Genomic DNA, 18,116 nt, shown 5'->3' on the forward strand with positions numbered 1-18,116 from the left:
GCTGGGAGTCCTTCCAGCGAGGGTGGCTTGGACAAAGGGTTTCCTGCCTTGGGAGGTGCTAGCACCACCCCAGACAGGATTTTGTGTATTGGGTAGGCTCAGGCTGAAAGGAATGAGACATGCCTGGGGCACACAAGGTGCCCTGTGCATACACCGGTTCCAACCAGTTGCTGGGGCACTCCAGCCCCAGCTCTGGCGGGAAACTGGACAAATGAAAGGGGGTGTAGCCACCCCCCTTCCTGGTCCCACCCAGGGGAGGGACCTAGTCGTAGTGCAGCCCCCTTTAGCTGGATAAAGGTAGGAGCTGGTCCCATTCCAGATTAGATTACTCTTGACAACTTCCACGAAGAACTCTTGACCTTCGACCTCCTGGACACCAGAAGACTGAAGAATCTCCCCTATGGTCAGGGAGTGACCATCCTGCTTCGCAGGCACCATCAAGCTCCTGTGCGGTTTGCTGCAAAGTCCTTCCATCCCGGAATCCGACGACCCAGCTCGACAAGACCCGGACCTCCAGACCTCTCTGACCTCTACCCACATCCACAGCACAGCTGGGACCCGTGGGTGCGACGAGCAACGTGGAGACGGCCATCTTGAAGAAACCTGCACAGCGCTTCCTGCACGACCCCTGAGGGTTCCTCAAGTGAGTGCATTGGGGACTGAGAAGCCCCACACCGACGCAGCTCCTGCACCAAAGACCAGCCCCCCAGCATCCCCGTGATCTGCGTGGGGCCCTTTTGCCTGGTTGCTGCCCTTCCTGTTGTCTGGTCACTTGCCGGCTGGCTTGTGCCCTTTGAGACGACGACCCGAAGATTTCAACACTGCTAGTCTGGTCCCCCAGACTGGCCCTTGCTTCCTTGTGAAAGAGAAGCACCCTGGACTCTCCTGGTCCACACAAGACGCCATCTTTGTTTCACCGCGTGGCTTGCATTAGCCAAGGCCTGTTGTCCAGATCGACGATCCGACACCGCCAACAGCAGCAGACTACGTGGGACAGCTCGTGCGTCCAGCCTGGTCGTGAAAAACAGCTCCTGGTCCGCGCAGCTGCAGAGAGAAGCGACCCTTCCTTCACCTGAACGCGGCGACAGCCCCTGGTTCCAGCACCGTCACTGGCTAGTGACCAAGACTCTGTCCCCTTCCTTTTCAGGACTTCCATCTTCCAGTTCCATCCTTGGAACCACCGGACTCCTCCATCTGGCTGCCTGCCAGCAACGTCTTGTTTCAGGCATCACCGGGATCAACGCAGCAAACCCGACACTACTTCAGCCCTATGCACCCGCAGCCTGTGGGTTAGGTAACTAAAGCTTCTAGGTCCTGAAGTCTGTGTCCACTATCCTAGTGTCCAGGTCCACTGTTGTTTTCCCTCCATCCAGCCGGGTTCGTCCGGAATCCGTAACTCTGTAAACTGTTGCATCCATAGACGTTGGTACGCATCCCGCGTGAGAGTTCCCACTCTGCACGTGAGTCCCGTGGGCCTCCTGCTCCTTACTTACCTAGTTCGTAGCGTAGTCCCAGCGATCCTCCAGCCTCTGGATCTCCTTACAGTATTTTCTTTCCTCGCATTCCATTGTTTTGAGTATATGGTTTGTCGTGCCCCTAAGGCACTTGTGTAAATATTGTGCGAACTCTTACTTCCTTTTTAGTATTGTCATGTGCTTAGCCCTCTGATCTCATAAAGAGTTCAGAGGTGTTGTTATAAATAAATAGACTGTTTATTTTTCATAACAACCTGTGTGGTGTCCTTTCATTTGGTATTCAAGGGGTTATGCTATGGTAAAACAGCTGGCTTCACATGCCAAAAGAGATTAGCCTAAAAGACTGCTTTTGTCCACGCTACTAGGATAGCTGGTCTATACGGTTGACTTTACAACCAATCACCATAAGGGTTGTTTGGACTGATACAAGGTGATCACTAGAACTAGTGAGCATCATATATCAGGCCAACTTCTCACACTCAATCTCCTATGAATCAGAGCCCTTTTCATGCTACAATGTACCACTATTATTGCAAAACAGGAACTGTTGAACGTAAGGCACATATCCTACCCTACAGCACAAGAGAGCATATGGACCACAGTGACCCTATTAAATATTACCGTATCAAAATGAATGTTTAGGCCAATGAGGTATGGTAAGGTTCAAGTAAAGTTACAAGATTTAGATAAGCCTAATTGTTTCTGATACATAGCTTTCTCTTGTCATTGAGTCTACTTGAATGGAAATAGAAGTAGCATTCTTCACATTTAGAAAACATTGGCATGTTCCAAAAGGTGCAGTAAGTACTTAGATGAAAGTTAAACTGGTGAGACACTGAAAGAAAATCATTATGACGAGATTCAGCTAAATATTCCCAACATTATTCAAAAGACTTCAATTGAACCATCTTTACTTACATTCCACCTAAAACTCTTATTGATGACACTGTTGCAAAGGAAGACGACTGTCCTTCTTCAGACTTCTCATCTCCAGACTTAATTTGGTCCTCGGCAATGTTCAACATTTCACCATCCAGTTCTAATTCCTTTCCTTCAAAGAAAGGCTTTTCATAAACAAATATCTAGCCGGACATGAAACAAAAATATGAGTTAACCCAAAGACTAATGAACATTCTGTATATACATCTGCACACTAATGCACACAACACCGATACGCAAGTCTCAGACTATAGATAAACATTCGGGTCCTGATGCAGAGTTGGTTGGCAATTAAAACTCCTCTGGATTCTTTAAGTACTACATACAGCTGGAGAATGCACCATTGGAGTTTCCTCTACCACAGTGATGGGTTATACTCTAGATTAAACATTTTCTTCAGAAATCAGAGGATATTACATTACCACAACTCTATATCACACCATTGTTCGGGCCTTTAAAAAAACCCACAAAAAAACAATCCATTATTTCATTTGGCACCCAGCACGTTTGGTGCAGTTGATAGTAAAGAAGCACCAGACCCAAAGCAGAGCGACATGTGAGGAGTCCATAAGGAAACTGCATTGAAAACACTGTCCAGGAACAGGGAACCTGCACCATGTTTGTGGGGAAAATAGCAACCCCACTCTCTCTGGTGATTTCACAATCAGAGTGATATTTTCGTACGGTTGTTAAGTGCAAGTACATTCTGTGAGTACATGGCTGTTGTGTTGAATGAGAGGCATATTGTCCCAGCCGCTGCATTTTTTTACTTTACTACAAATTTTTGTTTTTCTAAAATCCTCTAGAATAACATTCACATTAATGTATCCAAAATATTTCCCGTGCTAAATGGTTGTGTGTCTAATCAATTCTTATCAGTTGTTTTTAGCTCAAAGTTTAATTAATAGGCTTGTTTAGAATGTTCATCTCACGCATATGATTACATTGCGAAGTATATATAGTAAAGATAAACACAATGATATGTAAAAGTCATTATGGTGGGTAAAGAAATATTTTTCCTCACATACACTACTTCTAATGTAATTTTATGTCATTACATCATAAGAATTACGTTTTGGGGAATTCTGTATTTTTTTCATTCAATGGAAAGAAACACTAAGGGCCAGATGTAGGTAGGCAAATACCGGTCGGTAACGGACGAAATTCGGTAATTTCGGCCGTTACTGACCGGTATTTGGAAAATGAGATGTAGGTGGGCATTTTACTGATTCGGTAATTTACTGAATCGGTATTTTAAGGAATCGGTATATTACCGATTTCTTAAAATAATCGGTAAATTACCGATTTTGCTATGTAGGGAGCACTCAAATGAGTGTTTTTCCCCTTTTAGGATTCGTTCTTTACCACCAACTACAAGTTGGTGGTAAATAATGAAAACCTTGGAAAAAGCATTTTTTTTGCTTTTCCAACAGTGCCATGTTGCAGACATACATGCCCTATGTCTGCAACATGTGCACCCATACACAATTGAGGGGTGCAACAGGGTGTCAAAGTGACACCCTGCCACCCTTCAATGTTTCCCCCTTTTACCGGTTTTCGGTAAAATTACCTACATCCCATTTGCCTGTTCTTAAATACCGAATCGGTATGATTCGGTATTTAAGAATCGGTAATCTGGGATTACCTACATCGGGCCCCTAGTCTGAACAGAAACACAAATAATAACAAACTGAACCCAAATGCCAATACACTATCATGATTATATGATAATTATGAAAAGCAGACAATACAGAGCACATAATACTTATAAATATTTTACCTTTGGCTCATTTGGTATCTCTACTTTACGGCCACCCTATAAAAAATAAAAACATTGTTACTTTCTTTATACACACTTAGTATCCGAGTCCTGGGTGCTTTACTGGCTTCAAAAATAATATTAACCATTAATTTTTTTCGCAAAGCCTATTTTTCTCTCGCTAATTTGTGGCTGTCAGCTATGAAAGGAAATGCCTGAAGTATATTAGGGAAGCTCTTCCTAAAGTATATTACGGAAGCTCTCCAAACTGATTTTAAGGTCTGCCAGAACATATATTGTATAACACAGTGTACAAGACAAATCAAAATTTCCACTGCTCTTGAATTTCTTATTTTTTGGATGCCACAACAGAATATCATAAAAAGGTCTAAACAACGCTTTTTTCTGATGTCTCTGAAATACAAACATTTATTGAACAACTCTGACCGGAAAAAACAATCTGCTCCATCTAAGTCAGGGAGGAACTACCTGCTAGTCTAATATGCTTCCCTGCAAAGAATACAACATAAGTTAAATTATTGTACCCTAAAATGTACTTCTTTTATTGCATTAGGAACAAGTGCCAAGACATTTGGATCAGCAATGAGTCATAACTTTGCGATGTGAGTGAAACAGCTACAAATCAAGACTCTCAATACAACTATATATAATAGTATGCCAAATAGTTTGGCAAACTGTCCTTCATATTATTATGTCGGAGTCTCCTGAATTGAAATCCTGGATAGTTTGTGCTCATTGAATGTGGGGTACACTCAGATGTCTGGGTGCAGTGCGGTCCAGTGTTGAGGTGGTTAGATATGACGAGCAAGTTCTTGTTAATAGAACATAATTGCTGTGAGGATAGTAAGTAAGTTAGTCTGAAATGAACCACGAATCAATTTGCATAGGACAGTCAGTTTGCAGAAAGTCCTGTTTTTAGCTGAAAGCTACCAAGCTTTATGGCGAAAAGAAATGGTGGGTGTGCGCCTGGCATGTTGAACGAGGTTCTAGTGGCAAAGCAGTCAATCCGGTCTTCTGGGAGAAAATGAATAATGAGGGAGACCCACGAGCAGGGGTTCTTTGTGAAGCAGAAGTGGAGACATGGGCCTATTGTTCTAATATTTATGACCTCGTAGTATGCTGATGTGGCAGTAATAAATTACTGCATTTACATGCAAGGGCCACAGCAAACTCGAAGATTTCTGGACAAGGGAAAAATAAAAATCAATGTGTGGGGAAAAGTGGATACAATTAATTAAGCAGAGGGGTCGGTGTTGATGAGAAGACAAAGTAAGGGATCTCAGCTTTGGAGGCATTCAACATGGGAGGCATGAGGACCCATTCAAAGTCGTATTGCTGTGAGAAATGGCTGTCTGAAGAGGGTAGGAAAGAGGATTTGTGTTTTGTGGGCGTAAAGATAAGAAAACCCAAAGAATGAGACAACATCACCCAGGGAGGTGGTGTATAAGAAGAAAAGGAGGGTGCCCAGGACTAGCCCAAAGGGATCCAACTGGTAGTGCTGTCTAACAGGTAAGAGAAGACCACTGGCCTTTCTAGAGCCCCGTGAGGGTTTGGAAGACGGAAAGTAATGTGCGGTGATCTACAGTGCGAAAACATAAAATGCCCGGCAGACTGAAGCTGCATTAAAGATCCGCATTTTTGAAGGGCACAGCTTCTGACGCTGCAGGTGAGGGGTTTTAGTCACAAAAGGCCTCACCACTGTGTGGATCCACCCTCTTAGGCCCCAGCACTTCAAACACACTGTAAGGATGCACTCAGCCTTAGTGGCTGTACTACACAGTGAGATACCGCACTAGGAATTTAAGGCAACTTCTGTAGGTTGAGAGGCTGAGCTGAGCATTTGATGCTAAGCATGTACATCATGAATCTGTACTCGCCATATGAAAAGCACATTTGACGAAGCGGCAGATTATTTTAAGCTTTGCTTTAGGCTACTATAGTTGCATTTGGGATTTTGAGCTATGCCTGGACATATGATGGTTGTGACAGATGATCTGCAGTCACAGCTTTGTATATCTTAATGGTGCCAGTGACATTTAGACTGCAGCTGGGCATTTGAGGCTGTAATTTGACATAAGAGTATGGGATGATTTACATCTATTGTATGTCAAGAATGTACCCAGGACATATCATGCCTGCACCTTAATTAATATTTGAATGGTAACAAACTTCTATCTACTTTAGTAACTGTGTTTTATTATTTTCTACATATTACACTTACTGTAGTGATCTCAAGTAAGGTGATGCCCCTTGTGAACTACAGCCTACGGGCTTTATTTCACACAGTGGTAGTAAAGGAGCTACTGGACACCTAACTTGGAAACGGCCACACCCTCTCCCATAACGCTATACGAGATAATATCATACACTTGCTGGGTTTTTTTGCGGTCTTGGGCAGGGTCTAAAAACTCTGGTCCAATAACTTCTTATACAAATTAGATATAACATTTCAAACATATCCATTTTATACCATTTTCAGAGGCCTCATGGAACCAATGTAAGCTTCATGAGTATCCCAGAATGCCAAATTAGGATATTCTCCAGGTTCCAAAATAAACGGAACTCCCTGGAAGCCAGCATCTTCATAGATGAGCCATCTAAAATATACAAAAAGAGAAGTAGATGTTTAACACAAATTGGAAATACACACCTGGATTGTGTGCATTTATTTCATATAATAAAACTACTGTACGTAACAAAATAATTGTTTTAACATATGTTTTGGGTTTCGTGTGGGGTCGGGATTAGTTTTCTGTTTGCTTTACACAGAGCAGAGTGACCGTCCTGCCCCCCTCCCCACCTTGACGACCATCACTTTTTTCCTCCATTTTTGATATTGAGATCCTCTTTCGTATTTTTAGGTCTGTTTTGACAAGGTACTTGTCTGCAACACCAATTGTTTACAAGTTATATACACAGTGAGCTTTGGGTAAGCCCCCTTGAAAGTTTGGCTTGCTCGGTTCAGCTTTCTTCAGTCTTGCTTTGAGACAGTGTTAGTTAGATCCTGGATTAGAACATCAGCCCAGAGGATTATACATTTCTCACCACATACCTGATTTGTTGTCTTAACCTGCCACCTACAAAATGACTATTTCAATGAATGACTGAAAAGTGAATTCAAACATCACACTTGTTGTCACACTTAAAACTTTATCTCACACAAGTACTGTATACAAAAAGCAATCCTTTTTTCACTGCAAGATATTTCGGATCACTTTACAACACAACAAAAGAATTGCTATTAACGCCAATTGCTCTTTCTTCTACTGTTGTCTATAAGAGGAAACCCCATGTGGTGTCCCCAACAACCACATCCGTCTCCAGCAAGCACATTAATTCATCTGACTGATCCTAAGATTCCACACACACTACGCCTGTGGATGAAATACAAATTCAGTGCACCTGGCAAATATGGCTAAGCCATTAGGTCTGGCTAATGACTGAAAGAGCAAGTCAGAAAACTATAGGCTCCGTCGATTTATTTTTTCAAGCTAGCTAATTTCCCCTTCTCCTTTTATAGTTCATTTTGTTTGATAGGAAGATCATCAAAGTATGATTCCAACAGAGGTTACGTTTAGGCGTTAGGGAAAAGCAATGATGTCACAGTAAAGGTTAGAGGTTAGATAAAACAATATTATAGCTACTTATATATGTAGAACATTTCTCACTTTTTCAATTTTAGCTTTTTTACATTTAAAGTATACAATTTAAGTTTCTCACTTTCAACATACATTCAGTAAGTCAGAACTGCTGCACTAGCAAGCATAGCAATGGGGAAGGAATTCTGGTGTGAGGCAACCTGTAAAAGCAGATTAATACCTACGTATCTGTGGACAGACATTTTGACCTGCCAAGGTGGGGCAACCTGCAATTATAGGTGAATATTTACTAAGTGGTAAGTTTGTAGGTACTGATATTATCCTTATACGTAGGTGTCCAAAACAGAAAAGCATAACAATATGCTGTCTACAACAGGATTGACTGCATTTCTAAGGTTGAAATTGGGAGGGAACAATTAAAGGGGTTTAGAGGAAGTGCTTCTCTACATGGAAAAATATGTTTGAAGTGAAAGCACATTCACTGCAGATTTAAATAAATTGATTGAAATTCTGTGTGAATACACTTTCTATTGTAGATTTCCAGAAACAGTCCAGGCATTGTTTGTGAATCCAATCAAAGTCAGAAATTTGCTCCAAATGTAGCAGCAGCCATAGAAGAGCAAATTTAAGCCTTTGTCCCGGCTCTTTGTCATCCTTGTGCCAAGAAATATGTATTGGTACAATGATAGTTTGCAATATTTATTGGTACAAAATGATAGTTTGTACTAGGTCTTTATAGTTTGATAGTTTCAGCATTTAATGTGTCCGCTATCATTAAGACTCAGTAGTAGCCTTTAACACATTGTCAACCACAAGCCATTCCGAAGCGCAGGGGTGAATGAATTAATAAATTATATTAAATGAGAACTACAGGGGTCAGCACTTTCTCTCTACTATTTTCATTTTCTTTAATTCTGAGATTACAAAAATGTGTCAACCAAGGTAGTCATCATAGTGACTTCACAAATTAAGAAAGTGAGACTGAAACGAGGAGTATACTGACTGAAGAGTATTTAAACTGCTTGTAATTTTATCCACAATACTATGAATATTCTTTGAAAAAAATCAAAGTGTTTAATACAACACCTCATTTTAAATGAAGGGCTGATCTGACACAACACAACCGCGTACAAGCATAAAGATAGGCCCTGCTGTTCGAGCTTGAAAAATAAATTTCATCTGTATACCTCTGCTAATCAAAGGCACCTTCCAGAGCCATTATCATCATCTGTATTCGGTCAATATTGACCATGAAATCACATACAAAAATTTCACACTTAAAATAAAACCATAATAAAATATCACTAATAAGCTAAAATATTTAACCCTCCTTAAATTATTAATTATACAAACGGCCCTACAAAATTGTTTACACCCAAATTTCACATTGCCTAAAGGAATCCCTTAATGCCAACCAAAACTATACTAAGTAATGAAGGCGAACTTGTATCACAGTCAAAAACATGTATAACAGTGAATATTTCTTCCTTAATCTCAGCACTTGAGTAATAAAATCCAGGACTGAAAAAAATATCAGAGGAGACTCAAGGCCCTGTAAATCGTACAAGCCCTCTTGATGAGTATTAAAATATTCTCCACTAAGTATAGGGAGAAGGAACTGTATTCTAAAATGTATACAAGGTGCAAAATAGCATAAAGTGCTTAGTTGACTGGAGTGGCCTCCCAATGCATGGGCAACAGGTAGTGACTAGGCCGATTACGCAAATTCCGCCCACCCCTAGTAGTAATGCAAACCAGATGCCAAAAATAGGGATGGAAGGCCATTAGGTAATGAATTGTATTCACTTTTAACCGTGTGCGATAAAATCTAAATTTCAATGTCTTTTTCCATGTTAAATATGGCTCCATGTCTTGAGTGGGTGAAAGTGTCATGTATGATTGAATGTTTATCAAATTGAGTGTTTTGATGATCCTAGAGCCTCTTTATTTAAAAATAACTTTTTCTTGGCTTATTTTCCAGAGCCTCAAATCACAGATTTAAGGAACCCTCGGCACTGACTCAAATTCAGTTTAGGAGTGGGCTACACCGGATCTTTGACTATAGCTGTAAACCCCCACCACATCCAGAGAGACAGATTAAAAGGTCTCCCTAAAAAACGAAGTATCAGTTGAACATTTGCCAGAACGATGCTAATCATGTCTAAAGAGAAGTTCCAAACAACCATAATACTTGGTAAAACCGACCTTTGTAAGAATGTAATTGTTCTAAGAAAAAGGAAAAGCTTCGATCTTTTTGAAACGTTCCTAATGTGCAATTTACAGCGAGAGCACGGTGACCAGATAAATTATGCCAAATGCCCAAAAATATTCAAACATAAAGCCGCTCACAGTCCAGAAATAAATGTGCAATTGTGCTGGGCCCCATACTCTAACTTTAAATGCAGACGACCTTTAAGCACAGATCCCTTTTTAGCCCACTGGTAGATGTGCAAGGCAAGCACAACAACTACTTTGTAACTAAATGTTCACCTATGCTATCCACTGCATACATATAACTAAGGTTACCTGTATGCAAATCCCTGTAGTGCAAGTGTTCACATCTATCAATCAAATGGTAAACGTGCACAGCCCGCTGCTGCACGCTTCTAACCTAATGAACATCTGTATTGGAAAAATGTACACCATTATATTCAAAACTTACTGTAAATGCCTAAAGACCTTAACCTGATACCTCTTTTAGTCAAAGTGTAAATATGTGTGCAAACTGTATAATCAAATGTGTTCTAGAATAATAATTAGATAGATATAACAAGTTCTAGAACCTGTCCAAAGTGGCACGGTATAATAAAGTACACAGAATGGCTGGGTAGAATGTAATTTGTTGCACACGGAGCATACTGTCTTTTGAACATTTGTGATGTGGCAACTTTATTCAGGATTTAACAGGGTACCAACGTTTCCAAAAGGTTGTTCATCTCTGCAGAGCCTATATTCACAAAGCACTAAACTAAGCGTTAACTGTTCTAGCATCTGCCAAGCTAGACACAAATATCTCCGGAAGGTTCTGCTATGCAAGGAATGAACACTGGGTCATGACTCATTTCACAAGAATCAATCGGATACCTCTAGAAACAGGATTCCTATTAGACACATGACAAGATTCACTGCTTAAGTATGGCCTACCATGCACCTTTGCATTCCACAACACACATAAACGTTTGAGCACTAACACTGCAGCTTTAGAATGGAGTCATCTATGACAGAATGAAGACGTTAACCGGTTTATTTTGACATATTGTAACACTGGGAGAGAAGTGTTTTTTATTATGTTTAAGAGTCTAACACTAGGAGAGACACAATTTCAATTACAATATACTTCTTGTCAATTTTGTATCTTCTGTACTGTTGTGGCCTTTGTTAAAGTTTAGACAACAGGATGCCCCGTCCGAATGTGACAGATATCCCGTCTGCTGTATTACAAGTGTCCGAGGATATAATGCACTCGTCATACCGTGGACGAGACACCAGTCACGTTTGTGACGGATTATACCATCCACGAAATTCAAAATAAGGTTGTTAGTTTTAAAAACTCTCCAATTGTGATATATGAAAACTCCACAAACTAGCTGACTGCCCTGAAAAGGAGGACAAAGTTAAACAGAAGAAACATATTCACAGTTAATTTTCGCAAAAGATTTGGCCACCCGCAGAGGTTAGAACTCCCTATTGTGTCTCACCAGTCTATTTGATTAGTTAGACTCAAGGCGGTAGTGTTGTACCCCAACTTAGCCGACACAAGGGGGATGCGGAGTATATAGTTGGTCATCTCTGCGTTTTAGGACAACAGACATTTACTTCTTTCTAGCTCCTAATACCGGCCCATTCGGTCACACGATGATAGCAGATTACAGACGCATTCACACGAGGAGAGGGTATCACCATTGACTTGAGCGATTCACTTAAACAGATCTAACTAAATACCCATCTGCCTGGAACCGAAGTCCACAAAGAAGCAATTTTACAAAGCATGTGACGTCACCCATGTTGCTGCACTATAGAATACATAAATGGAAGCAAGCCTTTGGAAAGCAAGAAAAGTCACCTTTGATTTAACAAAGTGGGTATGAAGAACTTCTAAAAACAGACTGAAGACTAATCATTCAGCTGATTGATTACTCTTTAGTCTGTTTGCCTCGACGTTCTGGACACGTATGCCGTACACTCCTTACTCCAGGAATTAATCACGTCTCCTACAAGTGGGGGAGCACCTGATTTTCATACTAGTCCATAAAATACAACTGCTAAGCATCACGCTTTTGGATGATTTCTATGTTTGGTTCTTATCTGAACCCGCGTACTCAACCCCAAGACTACAATATTTTGAGTGGAACACACTCATAAGTGACACCTGGCACCCTACCAAATGGTTGGGTGGTGTCCACATTGCCCTGATGAAGCCCTGCATAGGGAGAAACTCGTTGGCTGCATGTGCACTTGATTGAAACCATTTAAGAAGAATTCTCTTTACCGAAGACTCAAGAACATTTCTTTGACTACTTATCTGGTTTTCTGTTGCCTCTCTTTGTCTTATGTTCTGTATAGCCTACAAAAACATGAATGGACCATCCCCCAACTACCAAGACAAAATTCTTACTGGGTATTACCACGCACAATGCTGGTTTAGAAAATCAAAATCTTTGAGCTACGCTCAAACCTCCCTAGATGAACTCAAAGTTCGGCTATTTTAATTTGTTTGAACCTCATTACAGAAACACAAACCCCATTGACTCTCACTCCATCTTCTCTCTCCCTATGTTTAAGAATACTCTAAAAACATATCTCCTCAAACAAGAAGGAAAGATCAATCGATATGTCATAATTCACATCCATTTTTCACCTATGGTCCCTTCAGCCATTTCCTTATGTAAATATTTATATAGTATATTCATATAATGTGTGTAATGTCTTGTAAAGTGTGCAGTGCCTTTTCACTCCATTATCACTGGATGACCTGCTCACCAAGGATACAGTCCTTAACAGTCAGGAGCAATCTCTTGATCCGTTTCCGTGACGGCATCAGTGCGGCCAGGGAAACAGATCAAAAGCCTGCTCCGAGCCGGCGGGAGCATTTTCAAAGCTACTAGAAGCTGGGAGCAGATTTTGTGTTTGCTCCAGCGTAGCAGGAGATTCAAACATGCTCCCGCCGAACCCAAGTTTCTCTGACGCGCCTGTGCAGGCAGCAAAACTGCTGTGTTGTGGGGGGTGGGTTCTCTTAGACATAGCATGCGATTCAGCCCCAGGGCCTTTAGAGGCTCAGGGAGGGGAGGCACGCAGACCCCTTCCTCTGAAAAATGACCACAGGCCCCAGGGGATGGGTTACTAAGGGCGAAAATTGCAGATAGTGTTCCCAGTGGTCTCCGGGGCTGAAAAGGGCCTTGGGAGGGTAGCCGCACCCCCCTACCCTTATGAAATGCAGCCCAGGTGGTGGGCTCCCGGGGACCAATAATGGCTCAGGAAGAGGCGCAGCGCACCCACTCTCCTCTTCAGTAAACAATGCAGCCTGGGCCGGCATCCCACCGTTCCAGCAGGATTGGAGCAAAAAACGCAGATTCTTTTTTTTTTATTTACGCCCCGGGGTGGGAGGGGGGAATCCCTCTTGATCCCCCCCAATGGCGCCTACAGGAGCATGGTACTCCTACCCTGCCACCTTACATTTTATTTATTTACTACTTTAGGAAAGAGAACTACATCCCAGATTCCTTTAATGGCTGCCAGCAACCTTTTTCTGATGCCAAAATGCGTCATACAACTAATGCTGTCAGAATTAAAGCACTTTGAACATGCCTGAAGTGGCGTTTCTCCTTTGATCGTATGGAGGCATTGTGGAGATATATATATGGCTTTTGTCTGCCCCGCTTTGGAGTGTTTATCTAAAATGAAATTGGAAAAATAAAGAAAACTTGACTGGAACGAGTACTTTGGTGTGTGCGACCCGTTTTCTGGTTTCCAGAAGTTGCTGCAATATTTAAACGGTGTGGTCCTGCCGTAGGAAAACGCACCGCAAAAGGATCGCCGGTTAGCGGGAAACCTGGACAAATAACGTGATATATATATATATCTTACACAAGTCCTCCATTATAAGGAGCCATAGACCCTACAGGGCAGCTTAACACTCTGGTAAGGAGCACCCGCAGTCAATCCTAACACAGAAAAGAGCATTGTAGAAGCCAAATCTGGAGTTCCCAGTGATATATTCATACATCAAAAGTGGCACTGTGCAGTCCTCACATTGATCCGGACGTGTTCCAGCTCCCCTCATGAGCCTTGGTCGACTGGGCTGCTTGATACCATCACTTTCATGTATAAAGAAATCATTGATACTAGCCTTTGGAGAGATGCAATTCTTCTTATAAATAAATGTTCTGAGTGCGTAATCAGCTTGCTATATCTCATGTTAAATGTAACAAACGACGTGTGTAGTCAGACACTTGGAAGACAGTCCTAAATATCTTTAGTAAGCTACATAGGATTTTCATGGTAATTTTCATTCGCCCTAGGTCTAGGAACTTGAAAACCAAAACAGGTCATGAGGATTTGCAGAAACAGATGCAAATCAGTACCTTCTTTAGGCGTTGGTAAGAAATTCTTTAAAGATCTTTCTGTGCGTTTTATTCAAAGTTTTACTCTACACAGAAATTCTTATACAACAAGTGTGAAAGGGATATCAAAAGACATTTGAAGACTACATTACGTGGCTTAGTTGACTACATTTATACTGTATAATGCGACACACTCTTGGGCAGTATTATTTAGCTATTTTGTGATTCCATTAAACAAGCAAACATTTCACATCACTTGTACCTAAATAAGGAAATCAGCATCTGAAAGGTGACCAGTCAATCTTTGCAAACTATCTGCTACACAGAAGCACCAGGTGGTGCATTTTTAGAAACTTTTTGAAACATTAAAACTAGAAGAATTTTTTGTTATAATCTACAGGCTATATAGTACAAAGCGGAGTATGTGGCTAATTTGACAAATTTGTAATTGTGCAAAAAAATGCTATGACTGGATACAGCGGCTTCGTGAACCCACCGCTTTTGGTAGCTACAACGGGGTTGGGTCGCTTCATGGGCCTCTTCTGTCTGCAACTGGCAGACAAAATCTCATAATTAACACCATGAAGGAATACAACATCAATAGAAGAGCAAGTGGGGCAAGGAAAAACAAAAGTTGGGTAATAGAAAAGGGAAAGAAGGAATAAATATTGAAAAGAGTGCAGGGGAAAGGGAGGAGGGAAAGATGGAGGGATGTGTAGGCGGCTGAATGACTGGGTGGATTAAAGTGTAGCTAGATGGAAGAATGAATGAAAAAATAAGTAAATGGATGGAGAGGTTAAAGGATAGCCCAGTAAAGAGATGCATGGATGGATGGGAGAGATAATGAATTGAACGGTGGATGGACAGGTAAAAGAAAAGCAGAGTAAAGGGATGGATAGGTGACTGGGCAGGGAAAAGGATGTCGAGTAAAGAGATGCATGGGTGGAAGGATGGATGGACAAAAGAGTGGGTGAAAGGATGAGCGAATGGAAGGCAAAGTGGATGGAAAAGTGAAAAAGATAGCAGAATGGATGAATGGCAAAGGGTATGGAAGGATGATGGATTGATATCAGGATGGATGGACGGCAGAGCGGATGGATGGAATAAGGAAAGATTGAATAATGCATGAAAAAATGAATAGGTGTAAGAATGCAAAGATGAATTACTGGCTATCAGTGGGTGAATGGAAGGGTGGGAGGGTGAAAGTGTGAATGGATAGATGCGTGGATGTAGAGAGAAGGGACGCTTCTAGGGAGGGGTCGGTTCACTGGCTTTGTGCCATAAGAGCTAATATTTTAAAGTGAGAGGTGGGGGTCACTTTAATTTTCTGGCTACTCCCTTGACTGGACATTAGTTATTGTTAAGAACCAATGTTCACACCTTTTGCTATCTCTATCAGCAAGTTAAGCTTCATACAAACATTGCAATCACATATGCGTAGTTAACATCGCTCCTCCTTAGCAGCAGGAGTGTTTCTATAATGAACCAACACGTATTTGCATAGATGCAACTATTTAGGGGAGCATACAAACAGCTGTCTTTCAAAATGAAAAACATATTTTCAAAATAACTATCACCTTACCTAAAAGAATACTTTCTAACCAGCGATGAACAATGACAATATTGCTGAATGTTTACAACAGAATACTTACACTCCCCAATGGACTTTTATGGAACACGTCTTTTGTAATCTGTCAAACACTTGTACTTCTTCTGTGTCGTCGAAATATGAAGTCACCAATCCCAACCCGTCAGCTTCTGTAAAGAGGTCTATTTGGCATATTCTGTAATCCTGTGAAAATTTGAAAAAGGTTATTTAATGATGAGCTGTTCTGTTCAGTTCAGTTTGGTGGGCAAATTTTCACAATAAAGGACCAGGTGTTTCGATCAAACAAATTCACTAGTCCTTATAACAAGCTGATCTTTAATGCTGATGTGGTTGATTATACCTGGTAGCTAAAAAACTCCAACTCAGAGTTGCTGATGTTATGTTATTGGTAACTCTGGTGGCTACTGATACCGGGACTTGGAACAGGACACTTGTAATGAAGTCCTATACGTCTACATCACCATTACAACTCTATTGCTAATAGAGTTCAACTTGACTACACAAAATGTGTTGTTTCATCTTAGGATACATTTTCAAATGTTTTTCTTATGCAAGACTAAAACCAGCTCACAAAGTTCTAAACAAGTTGTCACAGACTGTATAGATTGTCAGTTGTCTTATGATCCCAGCTTTTTAACATGGAGATACACTAGATTTACTATGGCTTTTAATTTCACTCAGAAAAAAGGCATGTGTCCATTCTAAAACATTTGCATTAGTAAAGGTAATGCAGTCTCTATTGTTGGCTGAAGATATTGGTTACCCTTTCCTTGTGTGTCATACTGCTAGACTTGGTGGCACTTCTCCAAGGCTTACGTGCATGAAATCAAGACATGTGGGCTACACCAGACAACAAGTATGTCTATTCAACAGGCCAATGTAGCATCAGGTTTCAGAAGCAAAGTTGGCACAGCCGTACAGATCAAACAAAATGTTCTTTGCTCCTGCTCCCTTGGGGTGAACAGTGTTCAACTTTTTTATGGTTGGCAACTGAAAGGTGCCTCAGCACATGAGACTGAAAGGGAACTTCAATATCACTGCCCAAAGCGGCTGATATCATTAGCTATCTGCCATTGCAAAGATTGTTTTTTTCGCGTTTTGTGGATGCACTGAAGATGTTAATTAATTTTTTTTCTTCGCTTCTCTGAGATTCATCTTTACTGAACTTGTTGAGAACATAGTGTGATTAATCCAACAGGGCCACATCCTCATATCAGGGTTGTACAACAGGGTCACCAAAAGCTACTTTGCTGTTTGGAAATTGTTAAAGGCTGCGCTGAAAAGCCTTGTATGTAGCTAATACATAGACCTAGACACCAATTCTCTGTCTTAGTACTCAGAATGACAAAATAACGCTCTACCTGGATGACACATAAATGCCAATGACATTAGTTAATAAGCAAATCCTTACTTACGTCCTAATCAATCTATGGCTCACCCCTTAAAACATGGTAACATTTGCTTACAACTAATTAACACATTACATTTACTTATAAGTCTCTAGTACAGTGGTACTACATGTGTCCGGGGCATGTAAATTAAATGCTGCTAGTGGGCCTGCAACACTTATTGATCCACCCATTTAAGTAGCCATTTAAAGAATGTCTCATGTCTTCCATGGCAGCCTGTGGGCAGTTTTAAACTGCCAATTCGACCTGACAAAAGAAACCTTTTCCCAGGCTTAGACCTCCCTTTTAAATACATATGACACCCCTAGGGTAGGCCCAAAACAACCCATAGGGCAGAGTGCACAGTATTTAAAAAGTTGGACATATACTTTTAATTTTTACATGTCCTGGTAGTGAAAAACAACTAAATTTGGTTTTCTTTTTCACTACTGTAAGGCCCATCTCTTCCATGGGATAACATTGTGTTACCCTATTACATTTAACGAGTGCTGACTTGATTTGGAGCAGGTAGAAATAGCCGGGACTCAAATAAATTGTAATTTAAAATCCTCTTTAATGGTAAAGCCAGACTTTAGAAGGCAACTTTGAAAATGCAATTTTTAGAAAGTTGGCATTTTCCTGCCCTAAACATTTTGAGGTCTTCTAGGAGTTCTGGCTGCCTGGGCCTGTTAGTTGCTACACTAATAGGAATGTGTACTGGGCTCAGAAAGTGAACAATAGGACCTGGGTGTAGCTCGGAGAGGGT

At 41.1% G+C, this 18,116-nt stretch overlaps 1 protein-coding gene across 3 annotated transcripts in view; it reads right to left on the bottom strand.

Annotated features, from left to right (window-relative positions):
- The window catches only part of CRYBG1 (crystallin beta-gamma domain containing 1), a 1,049,447-nt gene that overhangs the window by 163,948 nt on the left and 867,383 nt on the right, over nt 1-18,116 (bottom strand). For all 3 annotated transcript variants that reach the window (XM_078648430.1, XM_078648432.1, XM_078648431.1), the window contains 4 exons: nt 16,006-16,145; nt 6,665-6,791; nt 4,195-4,230; nt 2,394-2,557 (listed from right to left, as the gene is read on the bottom strand). In XM_078648430.1, coding sequence (XP_078504556.1) covers nt 2,394-2,557; nt 4,195-4,230; nt 6,665-6,791; nt 16,006-16,145 — 467 coding nt within the window. The remainder of the gene's footprint in view (nt 1-2,393; nt 2,558-4,194; nt 4,231-6,664; nt 6,792-16,005; nt 16,146-18,116) is intronic.

Source organism: Lissotriton helveticus, chromosome 6 (genome assembly GCF_964261635.1).
Source record: "Lissotriton helveticus chromosome 6, aLisHel1.1, whole genome shotgun sequence".
NCBI lineage: Eukaryota > Metazoa > Chordata > Amphibia > Caudata > Salamandridae > Lissotriton > Lissotriton helveticus.